The 18677-nt window shown below is 38.1% G+C and overlaps 1 protein-coding gene across 1 annotated transcript in view; it reads left to right on the forward strand.

The window, feature by feature from the left end:
• The window catches only part of LOC127456345 (rho guanine nucleotide exchange factor 26-like), a 56756-nt gene that overhangs the window by 8655 nt on the left and 29424 nt on the right, over positions 1–18677 (forward strand). The window contains exons 5-10 of the mRNA XM_051724792.1: positions 1358–1414; positions 2032–2192; positions 10510–10662; positions 10945–11074; positions 15395–15469; positions 15560–15649. Of these exons, the coding sequence (XP_051580752.1) occupies positions 1358–1414; positions 2032–2192; positions 10510–10662; positions 10945–11074; positions 15395–15469; positions 15560–15649 (666 nt within the window). The remainder of the gene's footprint in view (positions 1–1357; positions 1415–2031; positions 2193–10509; positions 10663–10944; positions 11075–15394; positions 15470–15559; positions 15650–18677) is intronic.

Raw genomic sequence — 18677 nt, forward strand, 5'->3', positions numbered from 1 at the left:
CTGCTGGCAGCCTTTGCACTGAAACCTGGTAAAAGCTGAAGTTGTCTGGGTGGAGTTGTTATCAGACTTTTTAGACCACTCCCAGTTCACTCACTGAAACAGTTAACTCTTTGTCCTTCATGTTTGCTCTACAGTCTTAAGATGACTTTTGGGGGCCTGGGTAGCTCAGCAAGTAAAAACGCGAGTTCGAATCCAGGGTGTGCTGAGTGACTCCAGCCAGGTCTCCTAAGCAACCAAATTGGCCTGGTTGCTAGGGAGGGTAGAGTCACATGGGGTAACCTCCTCGTGGCCATGATTAGTGGTTCTCGCTCTCAATGGGGCATGTGGTAAATTGTGCGTGGATCGGGAAGAGTAGCATGAGCCTCCACATGTGGAGTCTCCACGGTGTCATGCACAAACGAGCCACGTGATAAGATGCGCGGATTGACGGTCTCAGAAGTGGAGGCAACTGAGACTTATCCTCTGCCACCCGGATTGAGGTGAGTAACCACGCCACCACGAGGACCTACTAAGTAGTGGGAATTTGCCATTCCAAATTGGGAGAAAAGGGGATAATGACTGCAAATGTAATCTATGGCAGAATGGAATGGGGGAATATTAGAAATAAATGGACAAAGAAAAAGAAGCTGTTTTCCTCTCATCTAGGCTGGGTTTGGGATCTCCGGTGGGCTTTGGTCATTTGAGCCACTTGTAGGACCTGAGTCCCTAGTCTGATTTCCTCTGTTAGTGTAAATTTGATCCCAGCTCTGGGTTTGTTCTGTGTAAGAGGTTTTTCTCGAGTGTAGAATTACTTTTTCTTGGTCCGTACGCTACTGTGCCTTTATTACCTTGTTTTTCTGACCTGGGTAAGAATTATTAGAATGTGCCTCAGGTGTCTGCGGTGTTGCAGGAGGAAACATGATAAGGTCAATTGGTTTTACTCAAATCGACACACACGAGCTGCACACAATCACTAAGATTTATTTGATTTAGCATCACGCCCTAATGCCATCCCAAGACACACACAGAAGACCTCACATGTAGTCATTAAGAAGTCATACCAATGATATTTCCAAAAAAAAAACACAAACCATACATGTTCATTTGAAAAGCAATGCCATTTTCCTTGACACAGGATAAACACATCTAGTCTCTCTTCTTGAATGAGTTCAGTTGTGGAAGGTGGTCACTGAATGATTGTTGGAGAAGAAGTTCTTTGTTAGAGTAGAGCTATAGAGATATTGAGAGTCTTTTTTTCTCCACCACACACACACACACACACACACTCCGAAATGTGTGTCTTATATTTGATGCATGATCAGATTTAATTTCAAATCAGAGAGATGCTCATCCTCGACTTATCTCCTCTCTATTCCAGGTTAAAAAAAGTGGAATGTGTGAGACGTTAAGCCAAGAAGAACGAAAGAGACAAGAGGTAATATTCCACATGTCAGGTTGTGGCTTTCTCATTCTCATTTCTCCCTGGCTTTTGCAGTGTTGCTCAAATTTAAATTTTGGGCCTAATGTCTGGATTCCAGTTCTTTGGGTCTCAATACTTTGTTCTCTGAACTGCCTCTCGACACAGTCATCTCCTTAGTCTGATTAAACTGTTAACACAGATGAATCCCTGTATTCTTTCTCTCAGTATTATATTAAGCTCTGGTACAGTAGCCATATTTGCTCCAAAAATATTTGACTGATTAAGTAATCTGATATGAGGAAACTTGGACAGAAACAGCCACTACAATGGAGATTACTGATTAGTGAGCTCCAAATAAATCCTAATTTAAATAGATCAATGAGTTTGATGTAAGGAATGCTTTTCAGTAGAGGAGCTTAAGGCAAATACATTGTGCCAGATTATTGCTCAAATTATCAATGCCTTTTAGATAAGTCAGACATGTTTGGTATGTTAATCAGTTCCTTTCGTCTGTTATTGTCCTGTTTTACATCAACTAACCAAGTATGGTATCTGTAATGACAGCAGTGATCAATGAACATGAGGCTCTGTAAAATGTCTGAACATGTCTGAATGAAATTTCTCTCCCTCAGGCCATATTTGAGGTTATCTCATCAGAGCACAGTTACTTACACAGTCTGGAGATTCTTGTCCGTCTCTTCAAGAACTCATTCGAGCTCAGCGAGACCATTAACAAAACAGACCATCACCATCTATTCTCCAACATCGCTGATGTCTGTGAGGCCAGCAAAAAGTAAGAACACTTGTCTGACTAAAGCCTCATCTGAGATATATTGTGCAGTTTGTTGATAGACATCTCTGTTATCTGTGACATTTTGCAGATTTGTGCAAGTATCTGAAATATCTTATATCTCAATGCTTTTTATTGGTACATAAAGACAGCAAGGTGTCACCCTCTTAGGCTTGTTTGTGCCCACCTTTAATTGTATATCGTGTGGGTATAGACCTTAGCATAGACCAAATCTTGTTGTTTTCTAAGTATGAAAACTGGAAACCTGGGTGAGATGACATTACATGGCTGACATGAGCCACTGATTTTAGCTGAAGGTCTTGTTCTGACTTGCAAGGGTTACATGATTTACCTGGACTTTCTTCAAATGTTCAAGCGAAATTGGAGATTGCCAGTGCATGTTCAATATATGAAGTAGAATCATAGAAAACTGAATCCTCATAACTGGATGTCCTTTTCCAGTTTCTTATGACCTGAAATGGGATACTGGATTTTCTGGGACAGGGTATACTCTGAGTCCAATAACATAGCAAAACTTGATGGTATTTATGATTTCAAACACCTGCTCATAATTTGTACACATATTTTTAGTTTATTGTCGTTTTTGCACCACTTTCGGTAATGTACCAAGTGTGTTTCACATACTGTGATGATGTGTTTCCTCTTTATTTAGCAGTGTGAATCTAGCAGTTTTTTTTATTTTTTATATATACATATTTTCATTTTTTTTATTGTTTAGTGTCAGTTTATAATATTATTCTTTGTGTTGTATTACCCTGGCATTATTTAAAATAACTTGTCAACACAACTGCCAAGGGATATTTCTCTCTTCTGACTGCCTTAATCTATCTCTTTCTATTTCGTTCCTATTTTTTTATTTTTATTTTGATAAAGTTGTAGAAAAAAGTTTTTTTTTTGTTTGTTTTTGTTTTTTTGCTGTTAGAATGGTCTCCCATTCACAGCTATAGAAATTCACCCCCCAAGCATAGTTTAATTTGGCATTCCAAACACAGAAATGTGAAAAAGGGTCCATTTGATCTGTCAAGGGAAATTCCACCATATGCACCTGATGCTTCAGGTACTCTTTGAAACTATAAATTGAAACGTATGCGTTGCAGAGACAGAGACGTTATCTGCTGTTTCAACAGTTTCTTGTTCTGAGTTTCTTTGCAGTTCTTGGTACTTTATCTTCCAAGTGTTTTTTTTATTTTTTATTTTATGTAATGGATGTAGATTGTTTAATTTAAAGGGCATGATTGCTTGGATGTCATGCCCCGATGACTTGAGAAACACTGCACTAGGTTTTTTATATTGCAGTTTTTAAGAATCGTAAAAGGTATTTTTATTTTTCATTGAATTGAATGACTTTAATGGTAACTGTGTAGATTGAAGTGAGTGGTAAATAGCTCAGGCCAAAGTTCAGTTTTGTAAAGTAACATAATAACCCAGTAAAGAGCTGACAGGATAAATGCAGACAGACACGAACAGCAAAGGTTACTGAATAACCAAATAAGTGAAATAAACATGCATTAGCAATGACCACAAACCTTCAATATCATCTGTGTTGTACAGTAACGAGGTTACAGTGTCATTGGATGTAGACACTTACGGTATTTGCATTGAAGAGCTTTAGTTATTATAAATTTCAACAATGATTTGTACAGTATTTATATGGTTTGATTCACTTTTGTAAAGAGAAGCTTTTAGCACTTTGTGGAGGACTGGGAAAATGAATAGCTTGCCTTTAGACTAAATTATAGTGCCTACTGTTCTCTGATCAGTTTTTACGAGGCTGAATTTAGCTGATCTGTTGAGTGCTAGGCTGTAGCTTTAATCATACACTAGTAAACTGTTATATCAGTGCTTGAAGTGGATTATAGAAGGCTTAATGTCTTGTATTGGGAGGGTTTTTTCCACTGTGACTTTAGTCATTGATAAAATGAGATTGTGCGTTTAGTTTTATTACATTGCATCACGTTGATGAGGCCATGTGGGCTTTTGGATAATGGTAACCAATAGCCAAATAGCTAGCCTATATTTACACAATCCAATCAATTCCTGAATGATAAAATCAAATCAAAAGTTTCAATGCAAAAGTTTTTAAATAACTGTACAATAAGTGAAAGGATAGAATTTCATGTAAAAAAAAAAAAAAAAAAAAAACCCTGTTACCCCCATTAAACACATTGTTTTTCTTAAGTGGTGGGAATAGATTTGTTATGTTCAAAGTGGGCTCAAATTGACTGATCCCATCACAATGGCGATTAATGTATTTATACTGTAGAATATGAAATTAACAGGAAATGGTTAACCCTGTTCTGAAGTAGTTATTTTGAATAAGCATTATCTTAATTTGTTACTCAAAAAAGCAACCTGATGTCTCAAAAGCATTGGCTTGATTTGACAAATTTTGCCCTATAACTGTTGTCCCTATATCTACACAATATCACTATAAGCCCAGGTGTGGGGTAAAAGGCCCTCTTCCCGCTTCCTTTATAAATAATAATAATTTAAATCAAAACAACCTTCCGTTTTTATTCCGTTTTATTTCAAATTATGTTAATAAAAATAATATTTTTTCAATCTTGATACACTTTGAGACCAGAAAAAAGCACATTTTCCTTAAGGTTCGACTTTAGCCCCGCTGTACCCTACTGTCTATGAGATCTTGGACTTCTAGGACTAGAAACCTTTACTTACCATAGTACCCTCATTGTATAACCAGGGTTACACACACTGTGGCATTCAAGCCTTTTGGACCATTGATTCCATTCAGACACTATCTCAACCCTGCACTCACCAAGCAGAGAAGAGGAAGAAGACCAGTGTTTGTCCATGTTATGTGTGTGTGTGAATATGTGCTTCTCGTCTGTGTTGTCCGTGCTATATTCTGACACTCATACAGTGTGTCCATGATCCCTGGTGCCCACACTCATAAATACATGTTCTGTTGTGAGCTGTAATGCCCTGCAGACAGTATTTACCCCTATATTTTAGAGCTGTATTTTAGGGAAACACTTTTGTTTTTCACTTTCTCAGTTTCTTCTGCTCTCCCCCATCTGTGAGAAACAGCACAGTCCATCTGGAGACCATGTCAGCCTCATTTACGGGAATAGACGCTCGTTCCACACTAATACTGGGATGTTTTCCTCTTTCAAATTATATGGGCTGCAAATATCCTGGAAGACAGAACAGCAGATAGCTTTGTAGGCAGAATCTTACATCCCAGTGTTGTCCCAGCCTTTAGGGTATTTGCGGGAAAATAGTGCACACTGGATAGATAAAGATTGAATTAGGTAAATTAGACAAGGATGTTTAGCAGACGATAGAACTTTCTATGCCTGCTGTGCAGCAACATAATTTATAAAAGCCAAGTGCTGCTTTTCCACATCTTGCTTAATGCAGGTTACATCATGCTGTTTATTATATGTGTTTCATGGGACTTTGGACATTTCAAGAAGCAAAACTCTCTTTGAACACACACGGACACAGACAGACTCTGTGAATTCAGGGACAGCATGTCCACATGCAAGACCATCCGTTACCATGGGTTAGCTTAATTGGCCAGCTGTATAAGTGTGTGTATGTGTGTTAGAGAGATGTCCTTATTCTGTACTTCCTGTCTACACTGTACAGTCTTTCTCCAGTAAACATGCAGAGCTCTGATGTTTCTAATGACAGGGATTCTGGTCTGCTTGTCTTCACACAGGTCCTTTAGAGCACTTCACACCTTAGGCCAGCCGGATCATGTCCAATCTTGATTATCAAAGTCCAGCAGGCTAGAATGACAGCAAAAACACACTCACTTTTTATATAAATGGATAAAATGTTCACCAGCTATAGACAGGTATAGATAGGGAGTGGTGTCATTAAGTGGATTTTTTTTAAGAGTGTATGGAAATGGGTCAGGCTCATTTTTTTTCAAACTTTTATTGCATTCTTATACATTTACAGACATCTGGCAACAAGCACCACTCCAGTAAAATATAATGAACTCCTGGGATAACTGCATTAAATGCATACTGTCTGGGGTTATTAAACATGGCCCCTCTTATTAAACATATGTTGTGTCTGAGAGATGGGTTGTGTGAATGTTAGTCTAAACTGAAGTTAAGAGCCTTGCTTGAACACTTAGGTTATCATATATGCTTATAACATGTGTAATACCTAGCATGGGAAGAAATGCAGTAAATAGAAAAGTATCTTTTTGCTTTATCAGTGATTCATAGTAAGACCCATGTTTGGCCATGATTCTTCATTTAAAGTGGTCATATCATACGTATGTATGTAACATGTAAATGTGTGGTCATATGTTAGGGTATTTGACTTTACCCTAATTCTTTTGGGTATTTACCCTAATTCTCTACTTTCAAAAACCACCTCCCTGTTGCCTGTTTCTCAGAGCAAACAATCTGCCCCCAACCCCCATGTTTTTCAGTCAGTGGATCAATGTTTTCTGCTGAAGGACTGGTTTAGTGGGATATTTCATGGTGAGACTCATTTAAAGCCAGATGTGCTTCCAAAGAACCGATCTGTAAACACTCACTCCACTTAATCTGACGCTTCAGTCCACAATGGGAAAAAAAATCTGTTCTCAGAGCTGTGTGAGGAGTGTGTGTGCTTCTCTGTTACAGAGCTTATTTATTTTTTTCCACCACTGTAAAAATGATATAATCTAAAAAGTTTAATATAAAAAGTTGTATAAAAACCAGAGGTCATTGTATATTCAATGTCATAATTCAGTTAATAACTTTTGCACTTTTCTTGTTAAACAATACATTGTAAAAATGATTAAATAATGTCAAACAATTGTCTGACAATCTGTTCAGATGTGTTTGTGTGGGTGCCTTTTTGGGTGGGGCATCGTGTACCTTGTGTCACAAGGGAGGCCCATGGGCTGCCCCAACCAAAGATTTTCCTAGTCGACTAGTAGTCATTAATTTAAGCCATTAGTTAACTAGTTGTCGCACGTTTATGATATTAATTGAATTACTTATATATATTTTGGGGGCATCAGAAAATGGTTTGAGTTCCAGGGCTGAGTTTCAACACTGTTCTACATTAGAGAGAAATACTAGACCGTAATAATAAGCCTTTAAAATATAAACTTTACAAGCGCACGCACGAAGCGAACCACAGTGACACCGGCAAATGGTAATGATTCTGAATGTGTCGGAAAAACCAGTAAGGAGACTGTCTGAACATTTAGTTAATTTATAGAGAAAATGCACATTAGGGTTGTGCCAACAGATGATGATCTCAGGGATCGACTATGGTCAGAGTGATCGCTAATAGCTGATGCCTTTGATGTCAAAACGATATTTGGCTCGTTTTCCCATGTATTAAATAATTATTTAATTAGGCTATTATTATTATCAAATTTATATTACAAACAATTTGCCCCGCGGCACACAGACACGCGTATGAAGAAACACTTTATTATATTATTAAGAACAGATGACAGAAAAGCATCTATGTGCATGTATGACATGCTGATACGGAGGCTTGCGGTCTTGTGGAACATGCGCATGTAAAAGTTTCTCACTGTTTCTGTCTTCTGAATTTTTTTTTTTTTTTTTGCAAGAACAGTATCATCTATGAGTGCTGCAAATGACCTCAGACATCTCAGCTCAGGAGGTGCTTTGAGTTTAGTTCGCTTTATTTCCACAGAGCAATTCATTGTGAACGCAACTCTGCAGCCTATATATCTGTGATTACAACATAAAATAATACAAAAACACGTTCACCTCGAACCATGATTTGTATTTCAGTGATTATCATCATTATAATTATTATTTTTACATTTATAATTGTTTTTATGTCTTCATTTGTGTAAGTAATTTTCTGCCTGCATGTTTATACGGATACTTGCCTGACGGTAAATTGAAAGGTGTATATGTATATTATTCTTTTATCACTTCATTATTTTATTTGCTTTTTCGTTTCATTTGGAGTGCAATTTGAATTTAGAAATGTATTTTGATTTAAGTTTTTCATTTTTTAAATAAATAAATTTAATTTTCAATGCAAAATCACTAAAGCAAGAATATTCACGGATCCCTCAGCCCTGGGGTTGCCAATGTAGTTGGATATTGCGAGGTATATATATATATATATATATATATATATATATATATATACAGTATATATATATATATATATATATATACAGTATATATAATATAGTGAAGGTGGGAACAAAACAAATTTATTCACACACATGATGTATTTTCACGGACAACGAAATACCCGACCGGTAGAGAATGCACAGATGAAGTAGGTTCTTTTCCAGAGATATGTTGACAACTGTTGTAAAACCATCTTTCAAAAAGATGAACAACACACATTTTAATTGCACTTAATTTTTAGTTCAAATAAATAAATAAATAAAGTTCAAAGTTTGAAATCAAGGTGTCTTTATTGTGTAGGCTTAACCCTAACCCTGCTTAATGAAAATGACCCTATAGTACCACCTAGCATCCAACCAGAGTTTTTTTCTGCGACCAGCCAACCAATCAAAACTTGGTCGGCTCTTCTCATCGACTAAGGTTTGGTCGACTGTTAGGGGGCAGCCCTAGGAGGCCCACTGTCTTTGACTTTGAAAACCCCTGCTCTAGGGCTTCTTTTTTCAATAAATAATAAATCACATAACAAATGACATAATATACAAAATGGTAAAATATACCACTATTCTACTTTCCCACAAAAATAAAAATATGCAGCTTTGAAATATGTATTGTTTGTATTGAACCAAGAGGTCAATCTGTAAGGTTTTGATCTTCTATTTTCCACACAATTTCTCATCATACAAATTCACAGGTTACACGTCACAAAACTTGAACTTTTGTGTGCAGCGGAATCCAACATTTCTGTGCATGAGCTTGTGTTTCCAGTATTCCATGTTCAAATGTGTATAAATGGTGGTGAATGGAGCGCGAAGTCTAGTGTGACCGCACCTTTAGTGGGTCTAATTTTTGAGCGGTAATTTGTTAATGTGATGTCATAGTAAATGCTACTACAGTGATGTTATTGTCTAATTGCCTTATCCAACTGCATTCTTCATTCTGGCTGTGCACAAAATGGGACTGTCCTTTCTGGTTCTCCATGCGTTCCCATGTAAAAAATGAAACATCAGCCTCGTTTTAACTGACACTGAGGCCTACTGTAAATGACAGATGAACCAAAAACACACACATTATAGAACACACAGTGGCCTTGATTCTGCACTGGTTCAAGTGTCAAGCATTCCTAAAATGCCAAACTGCATTTGTATGTGCACACAATCTGCACTTGTGCCTGTGTGTTGGATAGTCTGATGGATTGCTCACATAAAAAAGCTCAAATTTCTCGGGTGTGGTGCCTATATTGCTGTTGATAGAGTTTTGTAAGTGAACAAAAATAAGTTTTGCAATTCTCCTTTTGCTGGATCTGCCCATTATACCGTAAGTCTGCCTACATGTGACACAAACACTCAAAACCTGTGTGCATGTCTGTCATACCATAAATAATTTATTAGCCTTTTCTGTCTATTGATTTTACAACACTTAAATATACACACTGACAAGGGAATACCAGCAGCCGAACTTTGCCTAGAGTAACCTTTCAACCCTTAAGACCACAAATAGATGCTTGTTTCTTGCAAAAACATAAATTTTGCTGAATATACAGTATGTTCCCCCAGTGCTTGATAAGTATCTTTGTAACAAGTATATTTCGTTGTGTTGATTTGGAATCCATCAGTTAACTCTTGTCCCTCCATAAAGCTAATAGGGCTCCAAACACCTGTAGGAAGTGCCTGGGGCCACAGCTCCTGTGCTAACAACCTGACTGACATCATCTCCAGATTTAGCCTTCAGGTTGTGCCTGTCCGTGTTCTATTGTGAGATTGTGGAACCAGAGGTCATGCTGGGTTCCACCACAGATGGCTCCAAGATGCATCCTCTGGATCATTGTAAAAAAAATGGGAATACCCTGCATAGGGTCATAAAGTGTGAAATGTGCATGTCCTGTCAGGAAGAGTGTATGTGTATGCTTTTTTGAGTGTGAGGAAAATAATGTGTGTGCTGCTGTCCCCTTGTTGGTCATTTGAGGGACTTTGGGACATCCTATGCTCTGATGTGATCACAGTTTAAGGAAGGAGGTGTTGGAACAGCTTCCTTGCTTTGTATTGCATGTATGTATCTGCGTGCGTGTTTGTGCATTCATAATGACTAAAACAGGGTGCTCCCAGCATTGGCTCTGACTTATGTCAATGTTATGCGAGGCATGTTACCCTATGACTCTAATTCTCCTCCTGTCTTGTTTTTCTCCCCTTTTTCAGGTTCTTCAAGGAACTCGAGGATCGACACCAGCAGAACATTGTGATTGATGACATAAGTGACATTGTTATAAGACACGCCCAGTCGAAGTTTGACCCCTATGTGACTTACTGCTCCAATGAAGTGTACCAGCAGAGAACCTTACAGAGACTCCTGTGAGTACAGCACACACACTCTCATACAGCAGTCACTCGTTTAAGCTCTGTCAAACTGACAACAGAGAGCTGTCACACAGAGTAACCTAAAGGGTAAAAGTCATCTTTTGCTTTTACCCTTTAGCCCAGCAGATCTGAAATTTTTATTGGACAAAGATCAGGTTTCCTCTCTTACCTTCCTCCCTAGTTTTATGGCTCACTGCACAGAGCAGTGCTATATCACAGTGATCATGTGACACTCTGCGACCAGTCGCTAGTATAATACTCCATTTATCTCCTCAGAAATAAAAGCCTGTCCTTTAAGGAGGTGTTGACACGGATTGAGGCCCACCCAGACTGCCGGAACCTTCCCATGATCTCCTTCCTCATCCTTCCCATGCAGAGAGTCACACGATTGCCCTTGTTGATGGATGTGAGTGACACTATCCCTCCGCCTTAACCCTTGAACCCAGTCTGTGACCTTTATACATCTGCAAAACTGATACCAGCTCTCACATACCTGCTTTCTCAGTCTTTGGACTTAAAGACAACATGAAACAGGATTCATATAATGCATTAGCTTCTGTGATGTGTAGGGGTGGGTAAAAATATAGATTTTCAGATGCAGTGATCTCGATATCGATTTTTAAATCCCAAGATCAATCTTTTACTCTATGCGCAACCCTCTGCTGCAGTGAGAGGAAATCACTCACAACTGCAACCTATGTGACTAAAATGTATACATTTGGCAACTGGCTGAAATTGTGTAGTATAGTGGTGAAGTATACGTCAGCGAGATCCTTTCACTGCATGTTGAGAGTAAAAATTGTTTTGTGTAATGTGTAATCGCGTGGTGGACGATAAATCGTGACTCAAATTCCCTAGACATACACTAAAGGAGGGACCCAAGCCATGTTTAAAGGTTTAGTTCACCCAAAAATGAAAATTCTCTCATGATTGATTCACCTTTAAGCCATCCCAGATGTGTATGACTTTCCTTCTTCAGCAGAACCAAAGTTAATATTTTTATAAGCACGTCAGCTCTTTTTGTCATTACAATGCAAGATAATTGGTGCCATTAGACTGCTGGCTATTTGTTGGTCCAAAAGGCAGATTTAGGCAGCATAAAAGTAATCCACACGACTCCAGTCGATCAGTGAATGTTTTCTGAAGCAAATCGATAGGTTGGTGTAAGAAACAAATCGATAATTAAGGAATAATTGATGACGGACCGTCGAATTATTGAAAAATAATGCACACCCGAGGTGGTGTGCGTTGTGACCGTTGCACCTCGGGTGTGCATTATTTTTCAGTAATTCAATGGGACGGAGTCAATGATTCCATTTATACCAGGGTTACCATACATTAAGACATCGTTCAGGGTTTTATCTCAAGACAATTTCTGGTTTTCGTCCCTAAAACGCTCTTGTGTGTGAAACTACTTTCTTCCACTGTGGATTCAGCGTCTTGCTCTGATAAAGCTCAAGCCTTCATTGCTAGTTCAAAAACATCACTTTAGAACTAGCAACGGAGGATAGCGAGGTGTGCGCTGCTTTAATGGAGCACTTACTGGAGTAACAAGTTAGTGCGTTTGTGCGTGTGTGTGTGTGAGTTTGTTTTTGAGGGATCGAAAGAGAGAAGCTCAGAAACTGAGAGAGATCACCTGTGGGTTTACCTTTATTTTTTGCAGCTCTCGTCAAAAGTAACATAGCTTCTAAATCGCCAAGATGTAAGTTTAAGCACTCCTCAGCAGCAGCGAGTGTCGCCATATTTCCGTTTTTAACCCTACTGAGATGCAGGTGTGCCAAGCCTTCGTTGCTAGTTCGAAAACATCACTTTATAACTAGCAACGGAGGATGCGCTGCTTTTTGGCATTGCAGTAACAAGGTTTTGTGTGTGTGTGTGTGTGCGTGTGTGCGAGAGAAAAAGAGGGGGAGGGGTAGCGCGGTGCTTTCTACTATAGCTTTGTGAGGCTGATTAGGGCAAAATATATTGAAACATAAAAAGTTTAACATATTAAAGTTTCTTTTAGGATAATAGAAACTGTAGTATTGATCAAATCACGGGGGTGCGGCTCTATTTGTTGGTTGCGACATGAGTCTCAATGTGTGTGCAGGTGTGTGTGCACGTGTGTGTGCGTGCGTGCACGTGCGTATGTATGTGTGTGAGCGTGTGTAAGTGCGGGGGAGACGAGGGAGCTTTTCAACCGAAATTTAAATAAATGTAGGATATTATAGACATTGTTTGACGTTCTTAACCGATTTACTTTAATCAATGTCTTTGTTTATAAGGTTATTTTGCTGTGGTAGGCTGGTAGCATGTACGGTGTGTGTGTGTGTGTGTGTGTGTGTGTGTGTGTGTGTGTACATGTTTATACTACACTGTGGGGACCAAATGTCCCTACAAGGATTGTAAAACCTGAGATCACCTACCTTGTGGGGCCCAGTCAGCGGTCCCCATGAGAGAAATGGCTTATTAAACATACTAAACAATGTTTTTTTGAAAATATAAAAATGCAGAAAGGTTTCTGTGAGGGTTAGGTTTAGGGGTAGGGTTAGGGGATAGAAATTATCATTAGATCTGTATAAAATACATAAAATGCATGGAAGTCTATGGAGTCCCCACAATGATATAAAAACAAGTTTGTGTGTGTGTGTGTGTGTGTGTGTGTGTGGTGGGTGGGTGAGATGAGAGCGAAAGAGAGGGAGCCCAAGGACGATTTTCAATCGAAATGGAAATAAATGTAGGATATTATAGACATTGTTTGCCATTCTTATCCAATGTACTTAACCATTGTCTTTGTTTTAATTGGTTATTTTGTTGTGGTAGCCTGTAGGACTCTTTGAAATAACTGAAATAATTTGGCAAAGTGATGTGGAACCGTTATGCTGTTGAGACCTAGAACTACTTCATAGCCGTGCATGTACTTGAAAAATAATTGCACATCTTAGAATGTCCATCAACCAATCAGAATCAAGCATTCAACAGACCCGTGGTATAAAACGTTTTAAACTTCAAATCGTTGCTTTTAGGGTGTAGTAAAGTTTCTATATGTAAGTTGAACAGGCAGATGCATTTATATCCATATTAAATATGTCTTGGAGGGCATTTACACTTGGTCTTCATGATCGGAGTGCTATCCGATCAGGAAACACACATGAATTGTGTAAAATAAAACCTATAGGGGTGGGCTCCTTTGATTTGGGTCAGTTGTCCAGAAACCACATAGCAACATGCTAAAAAACACCCAGAACACCCAGCAACCACATAACAACATGCAAAATCCATTCAGAACTCTTGGCAACCATAATAAAACATGATAAAAAAAACACTCAGAACACCTTAGCAACATGCTAAAAACCACTCAGAACACCTGGCAACCATAATACAACATGCTAATTAAAAACACTCAGAACACCTTAGCAACCACAAAGCAACATGCTTAAAACCGCTCAGAACTTTTGTCAACCATAATACAACATGCATAGAATAATGTGCATTGTTGTATCACAATAAGAAATATATAAAGAAGGTGAATGGGGTCAATGATGGTTTCATGTTGTCTTTAATCCATTATATCATTTCACCACAAGCACATCATGCCTGGGGTAGGGATAGTCTAATTGTTCAAGGACTGCTGAAAAAAGGTTACAGATATGCTGCGATGAGCCAGGTCCTCAGAATATACTGACATTTGTCTTGCTTTTTCCTTATTTTATCCTGAAGCAAACTACTCTGTCCAGAGTTTCCCCACAGGGGCTCTCACTTTGTTACACATATTATTCAATCATATACATCTTGTGTTCTCCCACCCCCAGCTTTGATAACATTTGTAGCATCTCTGTGTCTGGTGGTGTGGTAGCTATGACCTGGAGGACTTCCACTCTTATGTAACACACCACATTAAGCCAATTAAAGTCTCCTGCTACTCCCTCTTTTTCTTTTTCCCCCCTTCATTCTTTCCTCTCATATTCCTACTCTCTTCCGGTCCTTTTCTGTTATATTAACTCTGGTTATATTGTTACTGTTGAAGAAAAATCCTGGGATATTGCGATTTCCCATCATCCCATCAGTTTCCCATCAATGTAGATTTTTATTAATAGTGTTTGTGCTTATTATGCCATATTTCAGCATATTGTAAAGGGGTTGGATGGGTTTTAAGTCTTTTATTTATTTATTTTTTTTTCTCTCCAGAGGATTGTATATGTAAAATGAAGTGAGGGAGTGGATGAACCATCCAAAAAAATACCTTGAAACATCTCCACGTTCACTGTCCTCACAACTCATGATTTCATTTATCACCATTCTTCTATCCTTACTGTAGTCTGTTTCTAGCTTTCTCACTCTCTCATCTTTCCATCCCTCTGTCGCTTTGTTTGTTGGTCCCCTGAGCTTGACAGTGAGTTTCCTAGTTTGGGACAGTAGAGCTGAGCTGGCTGGCTCTGAGCATGAGAAAGTTGGGTTTGGTTTTCTTTATTTCCTTCTCTCTCTCTCTCACTCTCCCCACAGCTCAGTAACAAGTGAAACTCTTGCTGGGAAATATACGGCAAGCGTGAGAGAAAGTTCTAGGGAACTCTATTAGAGATAACATGTTCGAATGGCTTCATGAACAGTAAACCACAAAAAGCAATTGTATGAAAAGGAAAATTAGTTCTGTAGGGACTCTACTTTGCCTTCACAGTATATTCAAAAGTTTACAGAAGCAGCAACAGTTCAAAGATCTTTTTTTTTTTTTTTTTTTTTTTTTTTTTAGACCATATGCCAGAAGACACCCAAAGACTCAGCGAATTACGAGGCCTGTAAGAAAGCTCTTCATGCTGTCAGCAAGGTGAGACATACTGGGAGTTTTCTCAAGTGTTGTCTAAGTAAGACTTACAGTAGTTAATAATCACCATGTTTTGTGTTTGTGTGTACACAGCTTGTGAGGAAATGTAATGAGGGCGCTCGCACAATGGAGAGAACAGAAATGATGTACACCATAAATTCCCAGCTGGAGTTTAAAATTAAGGTAAGAGAATAAAACAAGTGTAAGTTATGTCTCTTGAGTCTTACGCACACATAACACAATAACATTTATGCTTCATTTTGAGTTGTCCATGACTAAAAGTATTGACTTGCAGATCAGTGAGTAAGTCAAAAAAGACCCAATTTGTGAGTCTTTTTAATTTATTCATCTGGCTCATCAATAATTTGTTCTCGAGTTGGACCATGCAACCAGAAGTATGATTCCCAACCTTTAGAGAGAGATGTGTACTGGTGTGTGACAGCTCCCACAGGCCAGTGAAACAGGTTTAAAGGCTCTTTTGTCGCTATCTGGCTGTCACTGTGTCTTTAATTCCATCTGATGAGGAACTTAAACATCAGCTACAGAGAGAGCTCACTAGGCACTTACATAAGTCCATATGTCCATAACACTGTTAAGTAATATCCCGCCAAACACAGTATTCTCAGATTGTCTAACTAGAGTTGCACAGATCCCAGTCACTTTGAGAGGTTAATCCAGCATGGTCTGTTTAAAGTCCTGTGGAGAGAATGAATCTGGTTTAATATTGTGTAAGCGCATACTGTGTCTTTCTCACAGAGATTAGCAAGGGTTTAGACTGTCAATCTTTTTAATCATGGCATTTACACTTCACTTGCCAGTAAACTTTGCAGATTTACTTTAACCTTCATGTAGTACCTTGTATCACAAGCAAGTGGAATTTGTCATGTGTAGTTGTTTTTTGAAATATCTTTATTTGTACATTAAAGTAAACTTATCTTCAAACACAGAATGCATATGTACATGCTGCTTGCTTGCTCAGGGTCTTCACGTTATGTTCATCACAAATTCTTTCCCACTACATTATTCTCAAACGCACTTTGCTTTATCTTTGGCCGGGCACAACTGTGTCTATGAGTGGATGTGTATGTCAATCTTTCACTTTGCATGCACACAGTAATGCACTAAGACACACTTACAGAATGCACCCATATGCCCAACCTTGTGTGTGAGCTGTGTGGGAAAGTTCTGCTGGCACATGTGGTTCTAGCAGATGACTAGCGGTTTCTGCATAATCAGAAGACTTTGCTTTGTCCAGCTGTTAGAAGGTCAGCAGATCTCACAACGCTCTGTTCATTCTCAGACAGCATACACACACACACAGGCACGCACACACGCATGCATACAGCTGAAGTGCTATGACTTGACACAGGAGTGTTTTGAATTGCAGTGCTCTCAGTCATTTGAAATATTGAATATTTATATATAATGATCATTTACTATACGAATCTGAAAGTAGGAATAGCGATCAGTATCTTTTCAAGTACTTTTCGATCATGAAAACACTAATTGTAACTTTTTTTCAACTTTTCTAATAACATTTCATTTTTAAAGCCAATCTGTTTGTTTTGAGTGACCCATTAAACCCGACATAGCATGAGTGGTGTGAGTTTGGGGCTGGACTATCTGTTTGTTTGGCAGACGGAGAGTGTATTCACAAATCTGTTTCAACAATGTTTAGTTTTGCAATTCCGTTTTGTGACGGTAGTGTCGCAGAAATTACATGTTTCAGCTTTAATCTTTTGATTGGGTATGGTAGGGCTGGGCCATTTTACCAAAACCTTATATCATTATACGAGTACTTGTATATCACAATAATGATATATATCACGATATAGTAAAATGTTTTCTAAAAAAATAATAATAATATATATATATATATATATATATATATATATATATACACACACAAATTGGTTTATATATTTAATAACCATATTGTAATGCCTATTTTTGAATAATCCAGTCAGCGAATCAAATACTTTATAAATGAAAACTACTTCCTAATATAATTTTTTCTTTATTAGGAACTTGACAAACATAGTTAAATAATAAAAAATAAAAATAAAAAAAGCTCAATTTGGCTTTAAATCAACCTTACCAGTATGTTAAAAATCACATTATGCCACATTTCAGGCTGATTTTGTTGACTAGTGTTCTTATTATTATTATAAACTTTTCTCAAGAAACTCAACATCTTCTCAAAGCATTGCAACAAAGGAAATATTATATAAGTAAAAAAATATCCAACACAAATTAATACTACATTTGGCCTTTAATGATTTAAGTCATCCCTGTAGAGAATATCTGAATGCAAACTTGACAGGTTTGTTTCCTAATATCTTATATCATTGAACATAATTTTAGTAAGGGTGATGATGTGTATATTAAAAAAATATATAATTATTGGTGCATGACAGATTGTTTGTGCCAGCTTAGCTGTTCCTAGTCAGTAGTGGTTAGAATGTTGGTCTATCAAACCATTTGAGAATTTTGACTTCCTGCATAGTGCTTTAAGGTAAAAAATCTCAGTAGAATTAAAATGGTCTTGTGCTCGGTATCGAGAGAAACTGGATTGAGTGATGCCGCTCTGCACTGTCCTGTCTTTTTTTCTAAAGCCAGACCAATTCCATACAACAGAGGATGCACCTTTTTATTCACAATCTCCTCCTAATCTTCTCGTTCACAGGATTTAATGAACTAGCAGCCACTTCGCCTTCCTCCTTCATTTCTCCGACAGAGTTTATACCATGTATATGTAACATGAATAGAATGCTGTGCGCATTTCTTGCCACACGGTGGCGATTTTGCGTAACCGTGTTAGAGGCGATTATTCAAAATGTATACCGGTTGTCACATTTCTACCGGTTTATCGTGTCTACCAGTATATCACCCACCCCTAGGGTATGGTGCCGTTGTCGCTGATATCTTGTGGTTTGTTTGGGCAGTAACTGTACACAGACACTGTACACTGGTTTGTGGTAAAAAACACCTGATGGAATGCAGTGGAACAGATTGCAGTGATCTTGAGTCACATTTGAGCTACTGTATATTTAATCTGTTTCATACACCATCTTAAAAATGTGCCCTTTATAGCACCAGCTGCTAAAAAATGGTGAAACATGATGTAGTGTCCAAAGAAATTCATCTGACACATGTCATGTACTGTACACAGACCAACAATTAATAATAAATGGAGCCCATTCCTTTGACC

The sequence above is a fragment of the Myxocyprinus asiaticus genome, chromosome 18 (genome assembly GCF_019703515.2).
Source record: "Myxocyprinus asiaticus isolate MX2 ecotype Aquarium Trade chromosome 18, UBuf_Myxa_2, whole genome shotgun sequence".
In the NCBI taxonomy this organism is placed as follows: domain Eukaryota; kingdom Metazoa; phylum Chordata; class Actinopteri; order Cypriniformes; family Catostomidae; genus Myxocyprinus; species Myxocyprinus asiaticus.